Genomic DNA, 20,358 nt, shown 5'->3' with positions numbered 1-20,358 from the left:
TTCTATAGAAGAGGAAACTACCTTATTAAAGGTAAGACCTCTCCTATAAATAGGAGCCTCATTCCACACATTTCATTCATCCAAAGTTTTAGAGATTGAGAGCTTCTCTCTCTAGACTTGGCCGATCCTCTCTCTCTCTCTCTAGTTAATTTTCGGTTTTTGTTTTGGCACCTAGGTCCACATTTGACCTAGTGTTTTAGCTCTTCGACTCTAAGACTTGTTCTTGAGTCGTAGTGTTTAAAAGTGACCACACACTAATTCCTTTTCTCTCGAGTGATTTAGTGATAGAAACTTTCGTGGTTGCTCGAGTTAACGAGGAAAGGAAGAGAGACGTGCTGCGAGGGAAACGAACGTTGCAACCTTTTCCAAAAGCTTCTCAACGTTCAAGCTTCTAAAAAGGTTAGTAATATTTAATGCTCATAAAATTTTTAAAATTCCGCCGCTTACCGAAGCGTTAAACTTTTTCTTAAACCCTAGATCAATTCCAACAAGTTCTCCATTTCCCGTTTGGTTATTTTAACTAAAACGAGATTGGAAAGCCAAATAGGATATTTTGTTTCCCTAATCGACATATTTGAAATAAGTTTATCAACTTCTTCTTTCAATGTTGTGTATCTATCAGCGTTCATTAACCTTCTTTTCTGCCTAATTGGCATTGCTTTTAGATCGATATTTAGTCTATGACAAGCGTGGCTGGGATCTATCCCTACCATGTCTGACTGTTTCCAAGCAAACACATCTAAATTCTTTGCTAAAAGAGAGATCGGTTCCGTTTTAATACCTTCGTTTAGGAATTTGCCAACTTGTAGACTTTTCTCTGGTTGCGCATCGTCTGGAACGAACAATTCCACGTCGTCGCCAAGACCGACATAATTCTTATTCGGTAAACAGGGATCTAAGTCATTTTTATCAGTTCGAATCATCATAACCGGATGTCCACACTTATTCTGACTATTTTTTAAGTAGTCCGAAAAGCAACTTCTAGCGACCTTTTGATCTACTCTTGCCACTCCGACGCCATGCTTCGTCGGGAATTTGCAGGTTAAGAATTTTACGGATGTTATAGCACCAAGCTCTTGCAAGGTTGGCATTCCGATTACTGCATTAAAAGCTGACGAACCAGGCACCATAACCCAACTAGCACTGATTGTCGCTGTATTGGCATTTTCTCCAATAGTAAGTGGAAGCGAGATTACACCGTTTGGCATGACGGCGTCTCCGGTGAAACTGTAAAGTTGTGTTGGAGATGGAGTGAGTAGACTGGTTTATAAACCCATTTTTTCAAAGGTCTCCCCATACAAAATGTCGACCGAGCTACCATTATCTATAAGTATTCTGCCGACCACATGATTTCCGATCGTTGCTTTGATTACAATCAGATCGTTGTGTGGGAACTGAACCCACTTCTCATCCTCATCAGAAAACTTTTCTTCTTTTTCAATTTTAGGTAATTTCCTTGGTTTGGCATTTGACGTGAACATTACCCAGGAGGAATGTGCATCTGCTTCCCTGATGTAGCTTTTTTGTGCACTTCGAGATGTGTTGGCTATATGTGGTCATCCAAATATTATGGCAATCTCGTTGTACGGTTTATCATCTTTTTCTCCGCTTTGCCTAGGATCTTGTTTTCTGTATTTTTGCAATCTTCCTCTTCTAATCAAGGCTTCTATAGCCTCCTTTAAATTGAAGCAATCGGAAGTATTGTGACCGATATCCCGATGGAAAGCACAATACTTCGTGCGATCTCTTTTAGAAATGTCTTTCTTTAACCTTGCAGGCTTTGGGAATTCCTCTTGATGTTCGGTCAGTGCGTAGACCTGATCAATTCCCATAGTAAGTGGCTGATAGCTACTATACTGACTCGCGAAAGGCTTGCTTGGGACCTGGTTTCGATTTAGCTTCTTCGGCATTAATATATTTTTGAGCCTTTAGGAGAAATTCGTTGTAATCTCTCGGACCTTTTTTTGTAAAGACCACCAGAATGCCGAATCAGTAGCAGCCCTCATGTAATGCTAGATAGCTTGAAATCTTCATTAAGGTCGTCCACCAAGATCGCCTGTTCGGAATAACGGTTGATATAATCTTTCAAAGATTCATCTGACCATTGCCGAATAGCAAATAATTGCTCTTTAGGTGTTCTTCCTGCCCGAGATCCGACGAATTGATCCATAAAGATCCTGCGCATCTGTTTCCATGACCCGATTGAGTTCGGCCTTAACTTTCGATACCACTTCTTAGCGGTTCCATAAAGTGTTATTGAAAAAGCTTGGCACATGACTTGCGAGCTTGCGCCCTGTAAGGCCATCCATGATTTGTAAGTATCTAGGTGATCTCCTGGATCGGATCTGCCATCATAAGGCGGGATACTCGATATTTTAAAGCCATGATGTGGGACGTGTTCTAACACCTTTGAGGTAAAAGGGGAAGCAAAGTCTTCACCCCTAAATTGCTTTTTGCGTCCCAATGCAACTTCCTCTATTCGGTGTTCAAGCCTTTGGAAATTGGTCTGGTCGTTATTCTTCGATTCCTCAGTGTCCGATTCTAATCGTGAAACCCGAGTATTTTTCGATCTAGGCTTCTTCGGCTGTGGATCTTTGTCGGATGGTTGGAACCTATCTTCAAAGTGTCGAATAGGTAAATCAGAACTACCAGTGTTTTCACTGTGCCTTTCCTTTTCATACATATCCATTACATGCTTTTTGGTCTTCTTAGACCTTTCTTCAGCATTTTCAACTTCTTTCCCAGCCCTGTGGTGGGATCTGTTATCTTTTGGGGTCACAATTTCACTTTAAACGGTGACCCTTTTGGTTTTGAGTTTTTCTTCCAAAGCCTTATTTTTCTTTTCTAGGAGAGTGAAACGCTCTTGCAATTCACGAAAAATCTCATGAAGAGAAGACTGTGGAAGCATCTCCGCCATTTCGTTAGTCGTCAAAGGAAGTGTCCTGTTGTGATGTTCGATTTGCTCTCGTTCGTCACTTTGAGGATTGCCTTCCACATCTGACCTTGGTAGCGCTGACGAACTCGCCATTGGTTCGACAGTTTTCCCCCTCCTTCTAGCGCCAAACTGTTAATGTCTAAAAATAGATACAACAATAACTGTTAATGTCTAAAAATAGATACAACAATTGTCTCGACGATTGTATAACCTATAACAAATTAAATACAAAGATCGGACTTTTCTTATACTGGACGAATCTCAATACAAGAAGTTCTCCAATAAGTATAGAGTTTTTTTTTCTATAGAATGTAGTGTCCCCCTCCTTCATCCTCCTCTCCTCCTTTAATATCTTCCATCCGACGGTAGGTTGATCAGACCCACGTTCTATGTCAGTTATTTTGTAACCGTGCAAAATACTTCCATTTAGTTATTTTGCGGTTTCTTTTGTGCTTACGTGACCAAGTAAGCTTTTATTAGACTTAATCGACATTGAAGCTTAACTTATGCTTCATTGCGTTTCTCATGTTATAATACCTTTGATCGGTATTTTATTTAGTATGTTCGGTGTTATTAATATTCCGATTATAACATATATATATATATATATATATATATATATATATATATATATTGAAAAAAGCTCATAGAGAATTCTATATTGAAAAGATCTGAAAGAATCTAACTCCAAGTGCAGTTCAAAGCCCATTTTGTGCACGCTTCCGCGATTAGAAAGAATTGTAAGCACAAAAAACTTCGAGCACATATCCTACTCTTTCAAAAAAACCATGTGTAGTTGGTGGATAGATCCAATCAATCGTGGTTCGTCGACCATGTTGAAGAATATTCCACTGTTTGTATAGACAAAAATCTAATAGAATCTTTCAAGTGGAAATGTGGACGACAACTAATCAATTTCTAATATAAATTAAAACAAACATGATATAGAAACAATTAAGAGTTCCGACAACAAATTGACAAACTAAACACCATAAAAAAATTTAAAATGATTTTAATGATAACTAAATTGTCTGGGCTAGATTCACACACTATTATCGCACCAAAACAAACTTATATGCCATCCTCAAGTCCAAACAAAATCGGTGACCCAAAGTCGGGAATCAAGAGAGAGATGAAGCGCTCAACTATATTTACACTGATCTCGCTGGATATAGTTCTGGGACCGAAATCAACGTAGGGACGTTGCTCTAAAATAATAAGTGTTGATCTAAAATAATAAGGTCCGACGAGGTCCAAAATCATGGACGATTATGAACTTTGTTGGAGAGCTTCATCGAGAAGCGTGCAGAATATCCCCATGTACTACTAGCTACTGATGCAAGTATATACACATATACATATATCTATATCTATATATATACACCCATATGTATGTATATATTTACAAACAAGTACCTGCATGATTTTTTTAAGAGATTTGTAATTAACTAGGCTACTTTAAACATGTGATTTTAGATCTAGCATATGTTTGACAATTTTTAGTGATATAGCTAAATGGCTTAAGTGGCAATAATTAAGGTTTCATTTGCCCTTATTTATTAACAAATTCGTCACTTTATCTCTCCCATTTTTTTCAAATAATTTTTTTTTTTTGCATCAAAACTTCAAAAATTCGTATCTTTCTCATACGAACTCGAAATTGAGTGATTTCAGATCCTACAAATTTGTGACGTCGAGATCTTCAAAAATAAACTCATTGTGTTTGATGAAAAATTATGTTTAATGCATCATATTTACGTTTCATTTTTTTTTTATAATTCCAAAACATTTAAGTTATTTCCATATTTAAGGTAGTAACACGATTTTTCTACATCTATGGTATTAAACATGATTTTTCATCAAACACAATGGATCTATTTTTGAAGATCTCGGCGTCACAAATCCGTAGGATTTGGAATCACTCAATTTCGAGTTCATATGAGATAGATATGGTTTTTTGAAGTTTTTATGTAAACAAAATGTAGAAAAAAATAAGAGAGAGAAAATGACGAATTTGTTAATAAATAAGGGCAAATAACTCCTTAATTATTGCCACATAAACCTGTTGGCTATTTTCCTTTAGACCGTTTTCGACCATTTTAGACCGGACCGTTTTGGACTGAAAAACCGTTTTAAACCATTTTAACCTGATCGTTTTATTTAAACCTATTTTTTATTCATATTTTTTTTACATAATATTCGGTCCGGTTATCTCTTAGACCATTTTGGACCGTTCTAGACCGGAACGTCTTAGACCGGAGACATATTTTTTAATAAATTTTTTTATTTAAATACTAACCGGTCCGGTCCGGTCTAAACCGCGGTTTAAAATTTTTAGACCGGACCGGACCGTTTAAAAGTTCAAACCGGACCGGTAATGTTTAACCGTTTAAAACCGAACCAACAATCTAAAAACCAACGGTCCGATCCGGTTTACGGTTTTACCGGTTTTTTTGCGCCGCCCTAGCAGAAACCACTACTACTGCATCTCATATGCAGAGATTCAGAAAAAGAAGATTTTGTTAATAAATCACTTTTGAAAGGAAATTAGAAGTATAGCTAACTATAATTTAATTTAAAGAAATAATATTTCTTATATTATCTTTTCAAATTATCTCTTATGTTATCATCGGAGACTCGAAATTGTCATTATTAACGTCATCGGAGGCAAGAACATTGGTTGTCGGCGAGATTCACTCGACGGAGAGAATATATACCAAAGAGCTTTTTATGGGTTAAGAGTTTGATTTTTTAAGAAAATATTTCGGATTTTGTTGTATGGGCATGTGATAAATATTAAAAATTTATTAAAATGTTGGTTTGAATTGATTGTTTTCTTAAATAAATAAATAGTTATACTAAAATTATAAATTAAGTGTATAATTTGGGTTGTATACTTAATCGGTTACTAAAAAATGAAATCAAAGGACCAATTTTAAATAGTTTGTGTCTCCCAATCGGTTACTAATAAGTCATACTAAAAGAAATAGTTAGTGTCTCCCAATTAAATATATATTTAATTAATCGTTTACTACAAATTGAAATCAAAGAACTAATGATTGAAATTGGTTTGCTCCGTACTGTAAGGATAAAAATTATCGGACAAAGTGCTCTGTTTTGTATTGAAGTGGAGTTATGACCAAATGTTACTTTAGGTGTTTGAAGTTTGATGAAATCTCGCATCTTGCGGCCGTACCGCACCTCTAATTTTAGAGTTATCTCGTCTTATATCGTGATATTCCGCGATATTTGATGAACGTTCGGAGTATCTCACATTCTGCAGGATATATCGCAAAAAGGTATTCCGTAAGATATTTGAACAACTTTTTAATTAGGATTTAGGATACACAAAAATAAATTTAAAAACTGAGTCAACATTTTACACATAAAATTCTAAATGGAATACAAAATTACAAGTCAATACACATATAACAGAGAGTTCTCACATTAAGCCACACTAAATTCTAAATAGAAAACAAACAAAGACACACATAATAGAGAGTACAATATTTTCGGGCCGGATTCAAACTCATTCTTCAACTATTAATTCTGAATTAACAAAATATATAAACATTAAGAATAATGAACAACGTTTAGAATTAGATCAAATTAACAATAACGAATAACATCAATCAAGCAATCAATAATAAAAAAATTAGTTACATTTAGATCAAACTAATTAGAAATAACATCTAAATCAACAAAATAAAGATTTAAATTCGGTTAAAAAATCCATTTCAAATCAACATAAACAACAAGTAATTATTCAATAAACATTTAAATTTGGATTAAAAAAACCAATTTCAAATCAACAAAATCAACATAAACAACAGGTAATTATTCAATTAACATTTAAGTTCGGATTAATAAAAAAAATCCATTTCAAATAAAGTGAATAATACTAAAAAATAAAAATCTAATTACATTTCAAACTTACCCCATGGTATCCACGGAAAATGGCGACATCTGGGCAAGATTTAACATCCGAGCGATGGAAAACGGTGGTCTCGTGCGAGATTTGGAGAGATTTGGGCAAGATTTGGCGACTGACGTGCTAAAAATCCCAAGAACATTTCTCGTCAATTTTGACGGAAAATGGGAAAAAATGGACGAATTTTGTTCACTTTTTTACATTGGAAGAGAGAGAAATGATCCGCGAGAAGATGCGAGGGATCTCGATCTCCGTGAGAAATTGACTACTTCGCGAGTTATTCACGAACCCCTCTTGCACTGCTTCAAAACGCGAGATCTCGCGCGAGATTTTTAATACTTGGTTTGAATTGAACAAAAATTAGCCTTGACAAAAAAATTAAACAACCAAACCAATAAATTTATATAAAATTAGAATCATAAACATAACCAACAAAAATACAGGACCTTATCTTCATCAGTTCTTTGCAGTGAGACTGAATGGTATATGTGAGACCCCTGAACCTGTGTCCCTGACTTTGTGTCTACTTTTTTTTCTTGGTTTGTCTGTGGACTCTAATAATTTTGTCTGGCCTACCCAGAAAAAAAAAACATTTTATTTTCCTCGCTGAATAAAATTAAAATAAATGTTCTAGGATTTGTCACTTCAGGAATTGGCAAAGAGGGGAACAATTTCTGATTCTACCTCATCTGTCCCAAGCACTGAAAAACAAAAACTATTTAACCCTGAAAGCAATATTTTGCTACTCTCCAGGGCCAGGACATAGCAGAAAGATTGTATTGTAGGACTCGATATTAGTTGGTTATGAGAAATATAAAAATTTTAAAAAAGAAAAAAAAAAAGATACAATTTTGATGTTTACCCAATAATGAATTAAATGACATAATCTTTTGGACACTATTGCTTAAATAACGCCACTTATAACAACCATGCATATAGAAGCGTTGTAATCACAAGCTATTTTGTGGTCCCATAACTTTGTCTAGCTGAAAAGTGCATGACTTTGCCTACTTTGATTTGTTTGTAAAGAAGCTATTATTAATTCACAAAGTTTTTTAATATCATAACTCGATAACCTTTGAGTCGTATTTTTAGTTATTTATTATTATTATTTTTACGAGTGATCTATCGACTTTTCCAATAGCAAGGTTCTAATCACTTTAGGACCACTTAAAAATGGCTGGCAGACAAATACAATTCATGAAACAATATGATTAGTTTATAAGTATATTTGGATTTGTTTCATCTTTCCTAAAGAAATATATTCTTAGCTATCTCATATACAATGGGTTATATGGAAAGCTAGTGTCCTTTTCTTGAAATAATAGAAAGAAAAAAAAAATGAAAAGGAGAGTTTGAAAGCTTTGGCTTTCCGTTTGAGCAAATAAATATACTTGGTCACGAGAGGTCAAATTTCCAGGATTCCTGGCTAGAATTAAGAATCAAATTGTATGATAATTTTTTTTAATTGGTGGTCCCTAACTTTATAGATTGTGACATACTTACCCTTTTTTTTATTGCACACAATGTTCCTTACCTTTTCAAATTTTGCACGTATAGTCCTCTTCATAGTCTTTTTTTTTTTGTAAATTTACATATAGAATTTTGGCGCAAAAACCATGATTTTGAGTGGTTTTCTTTCTTTTGTGGCCACATTTTTTCAGTTATATTTGGTGGTCGTTGCTCCAATCTTCGAAGCTAGACGTTTCTCTTACCTTCTCGGACATATGGGCAAGTAAAAATATACATTTTGGCAACATACATGAACCCACGTCAATCAATAATTTATGAAAAAAAATTGATTACAAAATTTATAATAGCATATTTGATTCAAATAAAATAAATTACACAAACAATTGATCTCTTTGCGTGTTTGCTTGAATAGCAACTTGTGATGGAAGTGGGGAAGTTACATTAGTCATACAAATTCAACTTGAAAGAGAAATTATTGCTTTTGTACATGATGCGGTGATGATCTATGCTATAGTAATTCATAGTAATAATAATAATAAAAAAAAAGGATAGAAAAATGGATGAACATTAAAAAAAATTGATGGGTCAACTTAATTTATTAATTAACTTCATAATATATAGATCATGAAACAAAATAAAAAACTACATCTTCACGACCGATCAAATTAAGTCTTCCAAACCCGATCATACATTCATTTTTCCATTTAAAATTTATTCGAACACTTCATTTTTTTTTTCTTTGAATTGTCAAATAAAACAAATTACACAAACAATTGATCTCTTTTCGTCTCTGCTTGATGGAAGTTGGGGTTCGATCGATGAAAATAAAATAAAATTACATTACTCGTAAAAATTCAGCTTAAGGGTCCATTAGGTAAAAAGCCACATTTACAGTTTGACATTGCTAAATAATCAACGTTTCATAAATCTTAAGTAAATAGTCACTTTTATATATTTACATATATAAATCTTAGATAAATAATCACTTCCATTTATTAGACCATGTCATATTTATGGTTATTTACCTAAGATTTACGAAACGTTGGCTATATAGTAATTCTAAACGTTTTAATTGACTATTTACCTAAATGTCCATTAGATATATAACTTTATTTACAGTTTGATTTAATGTTTAGCACACTTTTAGTAATTTTTTTATAAATAGCCATGACCAAATATTTTCACGTGTAAATTGACAGCAATACTTGATCAAAACGTTGGCTATTCACTTAAAATTTATAAAACGTTTTCTAATATTTTCACGTGTAAATTGACTGAAATACTCTGACAAAACGTTGATTATTTACCTCAAACTAACAAAACGTTAGCTAATTAAAAATTCAACTAGTTTTAATTGGCTTGTTTGTTAGTTATTTGAAAGAAAACTTGCGTTTGTACATGATGTGGTGATGATCTATGCTATAGTAATAAACAATAAAAAAAAAGATAGAAAGAAAGAAAGATGGATGGATGAACATTTAAAAAAAAAGAAAAAAAATAACATTATAAGTCAACTTAATTAATTAATTAACCTAGTAGTAGTAGTTAATTAACTTCATAATATATAGATCACAAAACAAAACAACAACAAAAAACTACATCTCCACGACCGATCAAATTAAGTCTTCCCAACTCAACCATACATTCATTTTCTCATTTAAAATTTATTTGTCACACTTCGTTTTTTTCCTTCAATTGTTAAATAAAACAAATTACACAAACAATTGATCTTTTTTCGTGTCTGCTTGACGGAAGTTGGGGTTCAATGGATGCACAAAAAAAAAAAAAAAAGTTACGCTTCTCATAAAAATATCAATAAAAAAGAAAATTTGCTTTTGTACATGATGCGGTGATTATCGCTATAGTCACAATCAACAAAAGAAAAGGAAAAAAAAAAAGATAGAAAGATGGATGAACATTTAAAAAGAAAAATGACGGGTCAGCTTAATTAATTAACCTATTTTAGTAGTAGTTAAATAACTTCATAATATCTAAATCACAAAACAAAACAAAAAACAGCATCTCCACGACCGATCAAATTAAGTCTTCCCAACCCAACCATACATTCATTTTCCCATTTTAAATTTATTTGTCACACTTCCTTTTTTCTTCAAATAAAACAAATTACACAAACAATTGATCTCTTTTCGTATCTGTTTGACGGAATATGGGGTTCGATCAATGCACCAAAAAAAAAAAAGTTACATTACTCATAAAAATTTAACTTAAAAGAAAAATTGTTTTTGTACATGATGTGGCGATGATCTACGCCATAGTAACAAACAATCAACAAAAGAAAAAAAAAAGATAGAAAGATGGATGAACATTTAAAAAAAGAACATGATGGGTCAACTTAATCAATTAATTAACATAGTAGTAGTTGATTAACTTCATAATATCTAGACCACAAAACAAATTAAAAAACAACATCTCCACGACCGATCAAATTAAGTCTTCCCAACCCAACCATACATTTATTTTCCCATTTAAAATTTATTTGTCACACTTCATTTTTTATTTCCTCCTGCTGTTAAATAAAACAAACTACACAAACAATTGATCTCTTTTCGTGTCTCTTGATGGAAGTTGGGGTTCAATTAATGAAAAAAAAAAAGAAAAAAAAAGAAGTTACATTACTCATAAAAAAAAATTCAATAAAAAAAGAAAAATTGCTTTTGTATTTGACGCGGTGATTATCTGCGCTATAGTAATAAACAATCAACAAAAGAAAAAAAAAAGATAGAAAGATAGATAAACATTTAAAAAAAAAAAAAAACACATGATGGGTTAACTTAATTAATTAATTAACCTATTAGTAGTAGTTGATTAACTTCATAACATCTAGATCAAACAAAACAAAACCGATCAAATTAAATCTTCCCAACCCAATCATACACTCATTTTCCCATTTAAAATGTCACACTTCATTTTTCTTCTCATTAGCCGTTAAATAAAACAAATTACACAAACAATTGATCTCTTTTCGTGTCTGTTTGACGGAAGTTGGAGTTCGATCGATGCACCTCAAAAAAAAAAAAAAAAAAAAAAAAGCTACATTACTTATAAAAAAATTCAATAAAAAAAAAAAATGTTTTTGTACATGATGTGGTGATTATCTGCGCTATAGTAATAAACAATCAACAAAAGAAAAAAAAAAAAAAAAAAAAAAAAAAAAAAACGAAGAAGATGGAAAGATGGATGAACATTAAAAAAAAAAAAAAAAGAAGAAAAAATAACATGATGGGTCAACTTAATTAATTAATTAACCTAGTAGTAGTAGTTAATTAACTTCATAATATATAGATCACAAAACAAAACAAGCAAAAAAAAAACTACATCTCCCAAGTCCCAACCCAACCATACATTCATTTATTTGTCTTTGTCCCACTTCTTATTCTTCTTCTCCTTCTTCTTTCTTCTTCAGTTGTTATTGTTGGCAGACCATTGTTTATGCCCCGGAGCCCATTTGGGACACTTGGGACTGAAATAACTCTCGACCACCCTCGAATTCAGAAGCTCGACGATCGGCGCGAACTTGACGCACCTCGGAGTCTTGTACTGGTTGATCGACGCGCCGAGGCTGATGGCGTAATCCATGAGCTTGTCGAACGTCCCGGCCTCGACGACCCTGATCTCCAACGGCCCGATGGACTTGTCCGAGGCTCGGCCCTGGCGATAAACGCTGTTCAGGCACTCCTCCACGGCGAGGCAACAGTCCTCGAACACCGACGGAGGCACCGGATTGTTCGCCGCCGACGAGCTCGTCGTGATGAGCTCCCAGAAGAGGACGTAGTGGCCCGGGACCGAGGCCGTGTCGGCGAAGCTCGTGTAGTCGGAGACGGCGGCGCCGAACGGGACGAGGTGGGTCACGGCGGTCTTCATGGCCGATTGGAGCTCGACCTCGTCGGTCTTGTCGGCGTCGATGCTCAGGACCACGTTTTTCCGGCAGATGAAGCTGAACTGAGGGGCTTTGTTCTTGAACCCGGAGACACGTAGGATGTCGCCGACTCTGTACCTGTATAGCCCTATATTCATGCACAAAACAAGCACAATACAAATTAATAAAATAAAGAGTTGTATTTCAGGACGATTAAGCTAGTAACACCAGATTTATTTTATCAAGGTGAATTAATTAACTAAAATGTATTGCAGGATGGATCGATTTTTTTTTTTTTTTTTTTTTTTTTTGATAAAATAAATTTTTTATTGTAATAAAATGAAAATATAGAATTGTATTTCAGGACCGATTAAGCGAGTAGCCCGAAGTTCATTTATTATAAATAATAGCTAATTAGATCCGCAAGAAATTAATTAATTAAAAAGTAAATTTAATTTATATTTTAGTTAATTAGTTTATTGCGGATCGGATCAATTTTTTTGATAAAATATTTTTTTTACTAGAATTAAAAAAAAAAAAAAACTAGGGAGATGGTAATGAATTTTTGTTGTTTTTTTTAAGTGATATTTTGTAAGTTGTTGAAAATGGGCCAGCCAGCCTGCCATGAAACCCCTGCCTCTCAAGCTTGGCTTCCCATGTATAGCTAGCTACTAAAAATAAATAAATAAATAAATAATAAATAAGAAAACAAAAACTAACTACTTGTAATTTCGGCTAGTGATTTTTGATAATTTTATTTGCATCTAAAAATAACAAAGTTTGAATTTCCTAAACATCTGTGGTTTTTTAATTTTTATAATCACGAAACGTCAAAGTATTTTTTTTTTAATTATTTGGTAACATTTACAAAATTTTAAAAACATGAAAATTGCATATATATAATATTTTTTTTTGTTTACAATTATTACACATATTTTGTCATTAAAATATTTATGATGTGGGGTGCCGGAACATTACTCTTTAATATAGCTAACAAACATTAACAGCTTATAGTTATAAAAGAGTATATATATTATTAATTAATATATCTGAATTAAACAAAAAATCATTAAAAAAGAGTATTTTTTTATTATTAATAATATATATCTAATATCAACACTCACCGGCATAGGTGGTGACGACGAGCTCGTACTCCTGCCCGAGCTTGACGTCCACCAAGTCCACCGGAGTGGGCTCCACGTCATCATCTCCGGCGAGGCTGTCGGAGCGGTTGACGGGGAGAAACTCAAAGTAGGCCATGGTGGGAAGAAGCGTGTAGGACACGTGGCAGGGCGTGGAGAGAGGGTTGAGGTTGAGTCCGAAGTAACACTCCGACGAAGCGTACATTGTGCAAACCAAAGGAAGTCCACCGCTGTAATAGTCTAGCGTCGGTATGTACTGCGACATCGTCCCCGTCACTATCACGTCCACGTACCTGAGAGAGAGAGAGAGAGAAACCAAGATTTTGTTTTTTAGCTAGGGGACCTAAAAGATAATATAAAGTTTGTTTGGGGTCAAAATCGAAGAAACTTTTAACTACGGGGGTCAAACTTACAAATTTCGAGAAAATTGAGGGAGAGAGAGAGAGAGAGTGGATCGTTAAAAGTTGTCACATCACATGACTCTATAAATATTTAATTACAAATGTTATTATTATTATTATTTTTTTTACTATATATACGTAAGCATATAACTCTATAAATATTTACGGTACCTTTGTAGTAGTGTCTCTAGAAAGAGCTATTTTATGATTTTGTTACCCAAAAAAAAAAAAAAAAAACCCACTCGAAAATCCTTTTTTATGGGAATATTTTACATGACATGTGATGTGGGTAGATAAAATCATAAAAGTAAAACAGTTTTGATTTTAGATAAACTATAATAATTTGGCAATATATGTATATATAATAATAATAATAAAATAGAGAAGATGATGGTCCCACAGAGCACAAACTGACCTAGTGTTGGGCCAAATCCGGGTTATGATCCCCTCCCACGAGCCTCTCCCACACTCCCTCTCCACCGCGTCGGCGAGCTTGGGATCGGGCCGGAGAACTCTGCCGACGGCGTCCCTGACGGCGGGATCAGTGACGGCGGCGCTGAGCGTGCCGGTCCGAATGTCCCGGCAGAGCTGGGCGTGGTGCTTCTCGAGGAAGCGGATGGCTCGGATGAAGCCGGAGGCGAAGACGGCGCCGACGCGGAGGACGTCGGAGCGGTGGAAGAGGCCGAGGAGGAGCTGGGAGTACATGCTCTGGTACGAGTCGGGGCAAAGGATGGCCTCGTTGGGGCTCGTGTAGTTCGTGTACGGGTCGTACGGACGGTTCGTGAAGTGGGACGACTTGTAGTAGGCCGTGAGGACCGGGCGGGCTAACAGACCTCCCGGGGTTTTGGCTTCGGATTTTATGAACAGAAAGTACATGCCTTTTCCTTTCTCGAGCCCTTCCACGTATCGGCTCATCACCGGCATTAGGAGGCTGTACAGGTGGGATCTCCGACCCATTTCTTCCGAGATCGTCGGCATCAGCTTTCTCTCTCCTCCCGATGTCCCCGAACTTTATACCAAAAAAAACAAAATTAGACCTTGATTGAAGATCGTTTAAGAAAATAAGGTTTTTTTTTTTTTTTTTAAAGAAAGTTGGATCATTTGATCGGGAGGGCTCGATCGTACGAGAAAAAAGGGGATTTATGTTACATTTTTTTTTTTTTATTATTATTATAACTAGATGTGCTTCTTAGGAGATTTGATGATGATATAGGAAAAATGAAGGGTTACTTCTTTTTTTTTTTTTTGGGAAATGAGTGGTGAGAAAGTAGGAAAAATAGTGAGTACCCATTTGAGGATTCGATCGTATAAGAAAAGGGTATTTTTTATTTTTTTACAAAAAACGAAAAAGCAGTTGTCTTTTTTTTTTTTTTTTTTGTTTCTCTTTCTTATGAGTTGCACAAGTACTAAAGGTAGGATAGGACAAGATTATTATTGCTTGTAGTTATGTGTGGTTATTACCTAGTCAAGAACTCGGAAATGGGCTTGGAGCAGAGAATCGGTGACGTGTCTCCGTTGGCTATGCGGTCGATGTCTGGCTGTATGCTCTCGTAGGTGATGACGGGGACGAGCTTCTTGAAAGTGTCTCGATCGGTGTCGCCGTTGAGTCCGTGGCGTTTCAGGTACTCCACGTCAGCATTGCTGCTTAGGATCTCCGCCAAGACCCGCTTTTGGACCTCGTCGGCGTTTTCCGTAACGTCTTCTATGAACTCGAGGGCCTTTTTGTTCGTCTCCTCTAAATTGTACTTGGACGAGGTCTTTGGAGCCTCAGGCATGGTTTTGGCTTGCACTTTGAGAGAAAGAGAAAGAGAAAGAGAAAGAGAGAGATTTTATTCCAGATAGCTTTCAAGAGTGTGTATTTGAGAAAGAGAGAGAGAAAGATAGAGAGAGAGAAAGAGATGGATAGATAGAGATTGTTTTTGTTTTTGAGCTACGAAAGGTGAGAGAGAATTGGAGATGGTTTTAGGTGTGGGGGAAAAAGAATGAGAGAAGTGGCTTTATATAGCGAGAGCCACATGAGAAGGTGGCTATGTGTGATTGACATCTTGACCTATAACGATTACAAAGGAGACACACATAACCAACTAATGTAATAAAAGGGTATTTATGGGAAAACACTTATTCGATTTTTTTTTTTCCCTCTTCCTTTTCGCATATCAATTATCCTATTCCCTTCTTTCTTTCTATTTTGAGATGATTACAAGCAATGAATAATGCGCATTGAGGCAGGTTTTATTTTTACTGAAATTGAGTATAATAATATTTGATAAATAAATTGTCATAAATTGATTATCTTAGTAATTATTTTTTTTGTTATAGATTAATTATTTTATTATTGCAATGGCAAGCGGCTATATAACCAAATAGAACTTAAGTTTTTGCAAAATAGTCATAGTTTGCCAACTATAAGCAAACTAGCCCAAGTAAGATTAATTTAGGCTGGATTAAATTTAATCCTAACGAACTATAAAGACAGAATGTAAGTTTTATGAAGGCTGGATTAAAATTAATCGAGCCAGGATTAAAAGTCGTAGTACTCTCAATTGGTTATTTTGCTATACCTAATGAAACTATGACTATTTTGCAAAAATCATAGTTTGAATTGGCTATTTCATATCATTTTTCCTTTTGGAATTCAGTTGCAGAAAAACTATGTTGACGTTTTATTATAAATAATTTTATGTTTTAAATTAGCAACATTCTTTAGGATATATGTGGCTGATATCAAATTAATGTTAGATTGACAATCAATTGTATGGACATATAAAAATATATATACCTAAATAGTACAATTTCACAATGTAAATTAATTAAGTATATCAACTTCAAGACATAAAAATTCATTTATTGTGATTGGTAACAACAACAAAAATAAAATGTCATTCAAGTTGAAACAAACATAACTTCATATCTTTTATCAGACAGGTCACAGAACCATTCTTACTTCAATAAATATTAATATATGAAATGAACTAAAATGTCATAAACACATAATAATACAGTATTAATATAATAAAATAAAAGTTACATTTTACGTGCATTTTGCAGTTAATTAAGAATCAAATAACTTTATATGTATAGCTGTAATAAAATAATATTATTTTAATCAAATAAGTAAACAAAAGGTGGTTATCCAATTAGGTAACGGTTTTGAGGTATATAAGAGAATCCTCCAGTAAGATATGATAAGACTTCAAAATTAGTGGTTCAAGACAGTGCAAATAATTATTAAATAGGAGTGTCCAACAAAGAGACACCATCAATAATTGTTTAACAACCAGAAGAAGTACTCAACCAATTCGTAACATTTTTTTTTTTTTTTCAACAATGGATTGGAGAAACTCCACTTTGAAATGACTTCGCAGTAACTACCAATTGGCCATGAACTCCCAAAAGCCCACGTGTCACCTTATCGGTCACTACTCTGAATAAATTTTGATATATAATTTTTATTTTCCTTTTTACTCTTTTTGTAAAACCAATTTTATAAAGGGCCATTAAAAAATAGCAAATTTAAATATTTGATATTACTAAATAGTAATGTTTAGTAAATTTTAGGTAAATAATAACTTTCAGACCTAAATCATAGATAAATAATCACTTTCATATACTAAACGTTGATTATTTATCTAAATTTTATATCTGAAAGTGATTATTTACTTAAAATTTATCAAACGTTCGTTTGATTATTTAACAATATCAAACGTTTAAATTAACTATTTTTCTAATTTTGTGATTTTATAAATGTGTTCCTCTTGGGTTTTGTGTGTGGCTGAGAGTACAAATGAAACAATGCAAGAATAAAAGAATACTTCGTTTAGCCAATCCTTTTAGAATCCACCTTCTTTAGGTGTTTATAAAGCCAATTAGAAACCTCGTGTAAAATAAATAAATAAATAAATAAGGTAATTAACAACCTATATTTTGATCCCTTGTTCCACGGGTGTCCCCTAATTCGTCATAGTAACTTACATTTCCATGTAACACTAACACTAATTATTCTCTCGATATTGTAACTCAATGTATCGGCGATGAATTCGTGAGTTATTTGTTATACCGTCGAGAAAATAATATTTGTGTACGGTAAATAACTCTAGACAATTTTTGACTTGTTCAAGAATCCACGTGGGACTAGCTAGCTGTTTGCCACACTTAATAATTTGACACGTGTACGAATGGGATATCAGTGTTCTATTCAATCACGTCGTTAACTTTTTTTTGGGATAATTGGTGCCTCATTATTTATTTATTCTCTAAAGAAGCTGATTTCACTCTTTTTTTTTTCTTTTTTTTTTCTTTCAGGTTTTTATTTTTATTTTTAGATAATGGATATACCATTTCAAAATACAAATATCTATAATATATGATTGATGCTATTTGGCACAACTCACGAGTGGGAACGATCCACTCATGAGTTGACACGTGGCAGTTAGTGGCCACGTGTCAACTCATGATTGGATCGTTCCCACTCATGATTAACGAAATGCACCATCAACTCGGATTTTCAACAAAAATTACTCCGAACTCACACTTGTGTTGACTTTTGCCCCCTCCGTCAATTTTTTTCACAAACTGTTAAAGTTTTGACGACGTGAAGGTCACATAAAACTTAAAGCATGTGCAATTATCAAAATACCCTGAGTTCTATTATTATTATTTATATATATTATTATTATTATTATATTTTAATAAATAAAAAACGTTAAAGAAAAACGAAAAATATCTCTGAGAGTCTCTTCGTCTCTCCATCTCTCTTCAAAGCCCAGCTCACAAATCCGATCAAATTCTCGACAGAATTTGGGGGTTCCAATGACACTCACCGCGAGCTCCTCGTCCAGATCGGAGTCGGATTCAAGAAAACGACGATGGCGGTCATATAATTGAAGATGACGCAGTAATGGCTCCAAAGGACGCAAACTGTTCGTCCGAAATTCGATCGAGATTGAGAGACTTTGTAAGGTCAGAATCTATGTCAATTTTGCGCGAGTAAGCCCAGAAGCTTGTCGACCAGAAGGTTCTGGACTTCGAATTTCTCGTCCAAACTTTCGCTCTTTCAGGTGATTTTCAAGTAAATCATATCCAGATCGATGATCGATGATCGATGCATTTAAATCTTGAATTAGGAATATCTAAATTTTTAAATTAGGAATAGCTAAATCATATCCGGGTTGCCTAGCGATTCTGCAGAGTTGTAAATGTCGGCGACGAGAGTGTCAGAGACGGCGATGACGTCCTCCACCGTGGACTCCAGCCTCGGGAACGCCTCGCGGACGCATATCGCGTACGGTCATCGCACTCCCAGGAGGTCGCTCGCCGAGACCGGCGTATCAGCCGTGGGAGGGAAGTCAGAGATTTGGGTCCTTCTCGGCAGACCAAAATTTGGATATTTGTTTTTCTCATAGAGGTAAAAAGCTTTGACCTTAGTGTGGCCATGAATCTGTTGTTGTTCGTAGTTGAAATATTTATGTGGTGTAGATCTCTTCTCTAACAATCGTTGTTGAAAGAGCAGGGTCTCACAAAAGTTGGAAAAAGATGGAGGTGGTGGAAGAAGTGCGGTGATGGAAGAAGATGAGGAAGAATTAGATCTATATATTTTTTTAATTTTTTTTTCTAATGTATTTGGAGATTCAGAAGAGTATAATAATAATAATAATAATAATAATAATAATAATAATAATAATAATAATAATAATAACAATAGTAATAATAATAATAATAATAAAAGACCATTATAACCTCAATAAAGAGCTCACGTGCCTAAAACGTGCGAATCTCATGGATGGTAACTGATAAACTTTGACAGAAGGGGCAAAAGTCAACACAGGTGTGAGTTCGGAGTAATTTTTATTGAAAATCCGAGTTGGGGGTGCATTTCGTTAATCGAGTGAGAGTTCGGGGGGGAGGGGGGTTCTTGTAAATTAACTTGAAGCTGGATTCTGACTTTCATCCTTGAAGAATCATTCATACCAGCCTGTTGCAAACACTTCACCAAAAAAAAATGGGAGCTAAGCGAAAGAACTGCCATCTCCAAAGTTGCTCGAGCTATCACGTTCATCTCGAAGATTTCAGCTCGCTCAAGGGGATAAGCATCCTAACTGCCACCTTCATTCTTATGCCATATGTTACGATGAAAGTTTACATGCAAGCACACATGTTGCCCAAGTAATATAGTACATAAGAAGTACGAGTATTGATCCCATTGGGACTAGTAATTTTAACGATTTAATCTAGCTTGAATGCGAATTGATTCCAATGTATGACGAGTGAAGGTTACGATAAGGTAAAATAAATAAAGACAAGAAAATAAGAATTCAAACGAGTTTAATCGAAGAGAAAAAGCAGGTCCACGAATTCACCACGAACCGACTACGTTGACTATCCCTATTTTTGTCTATTGTTGTCTCGTTCCTATGTTACTAATCTCACTCTTTTTAACATATTCACTATCTTCTCTACAATTCTCTATCAAACCTATGCAATTGATGAATTATTATCCTCTCGGCTTCCAATCCTATTCAAGCAATCACACGTATAAAGAACAAGAATTCAAACATTGCATTCTCGCCTAGAGTTTTCTACAAACCTAGGTCGACAATGAA

At 34.5% G+C, this 20,358-nt stretch overlaps 1 protein-coding gene across 1 annotated transcript; it reads right to left on the bottom strand.

Moving 5' to 3' along the window:
• Positions 1-11,522: 11,522 nt before the first annotated feature.
• On the bottom strand, positions 11,523-15,726 carry DFL1 (Auxin-responsive GH3 family protein). Its single transcript, XM_089615138.1, has 4 exons — positions 15,221-15,726; positions 14,175-14,768; positions 13,341-13,651; positions 11,523-12,364 (listed from the first exon to the last, which is right to left on the bottom strand). The coding sequence occupies exons 1-4, from the start codon at positions 15,532-15,534 to the stop codon at positions 11,760-11,762; spliced, it is 1,824 nt and encodes a 607-aa protein (XP_089471264.1). The 5' UTR covers positions 15,535-15,726; the 3' UTR covers positions 11,523-11,759.
• Positions 15,727-20,358: the final 4,632 nt, after the last annotated feature.

This window comes from Urtica dioica, chromosome 5 (genome assembly GCF_054948205.1).
Source record: "Urtica dioica subsp. dioica isolate 48M chromosome 5, U.dioica_male_clone48M_v1_H2, whole genome shotgun sequence".
In the NCBI taxonomy this organism is placed as follows: Eukaryota; Viridiplantae; Streptophyta; class Magnoliopsida; order Rosales; family Urticaceae; genus Urtica; species Urtica dioica.
This window is presented reverse-complemented; position numbering and strand designations above follow the sequence as displayed.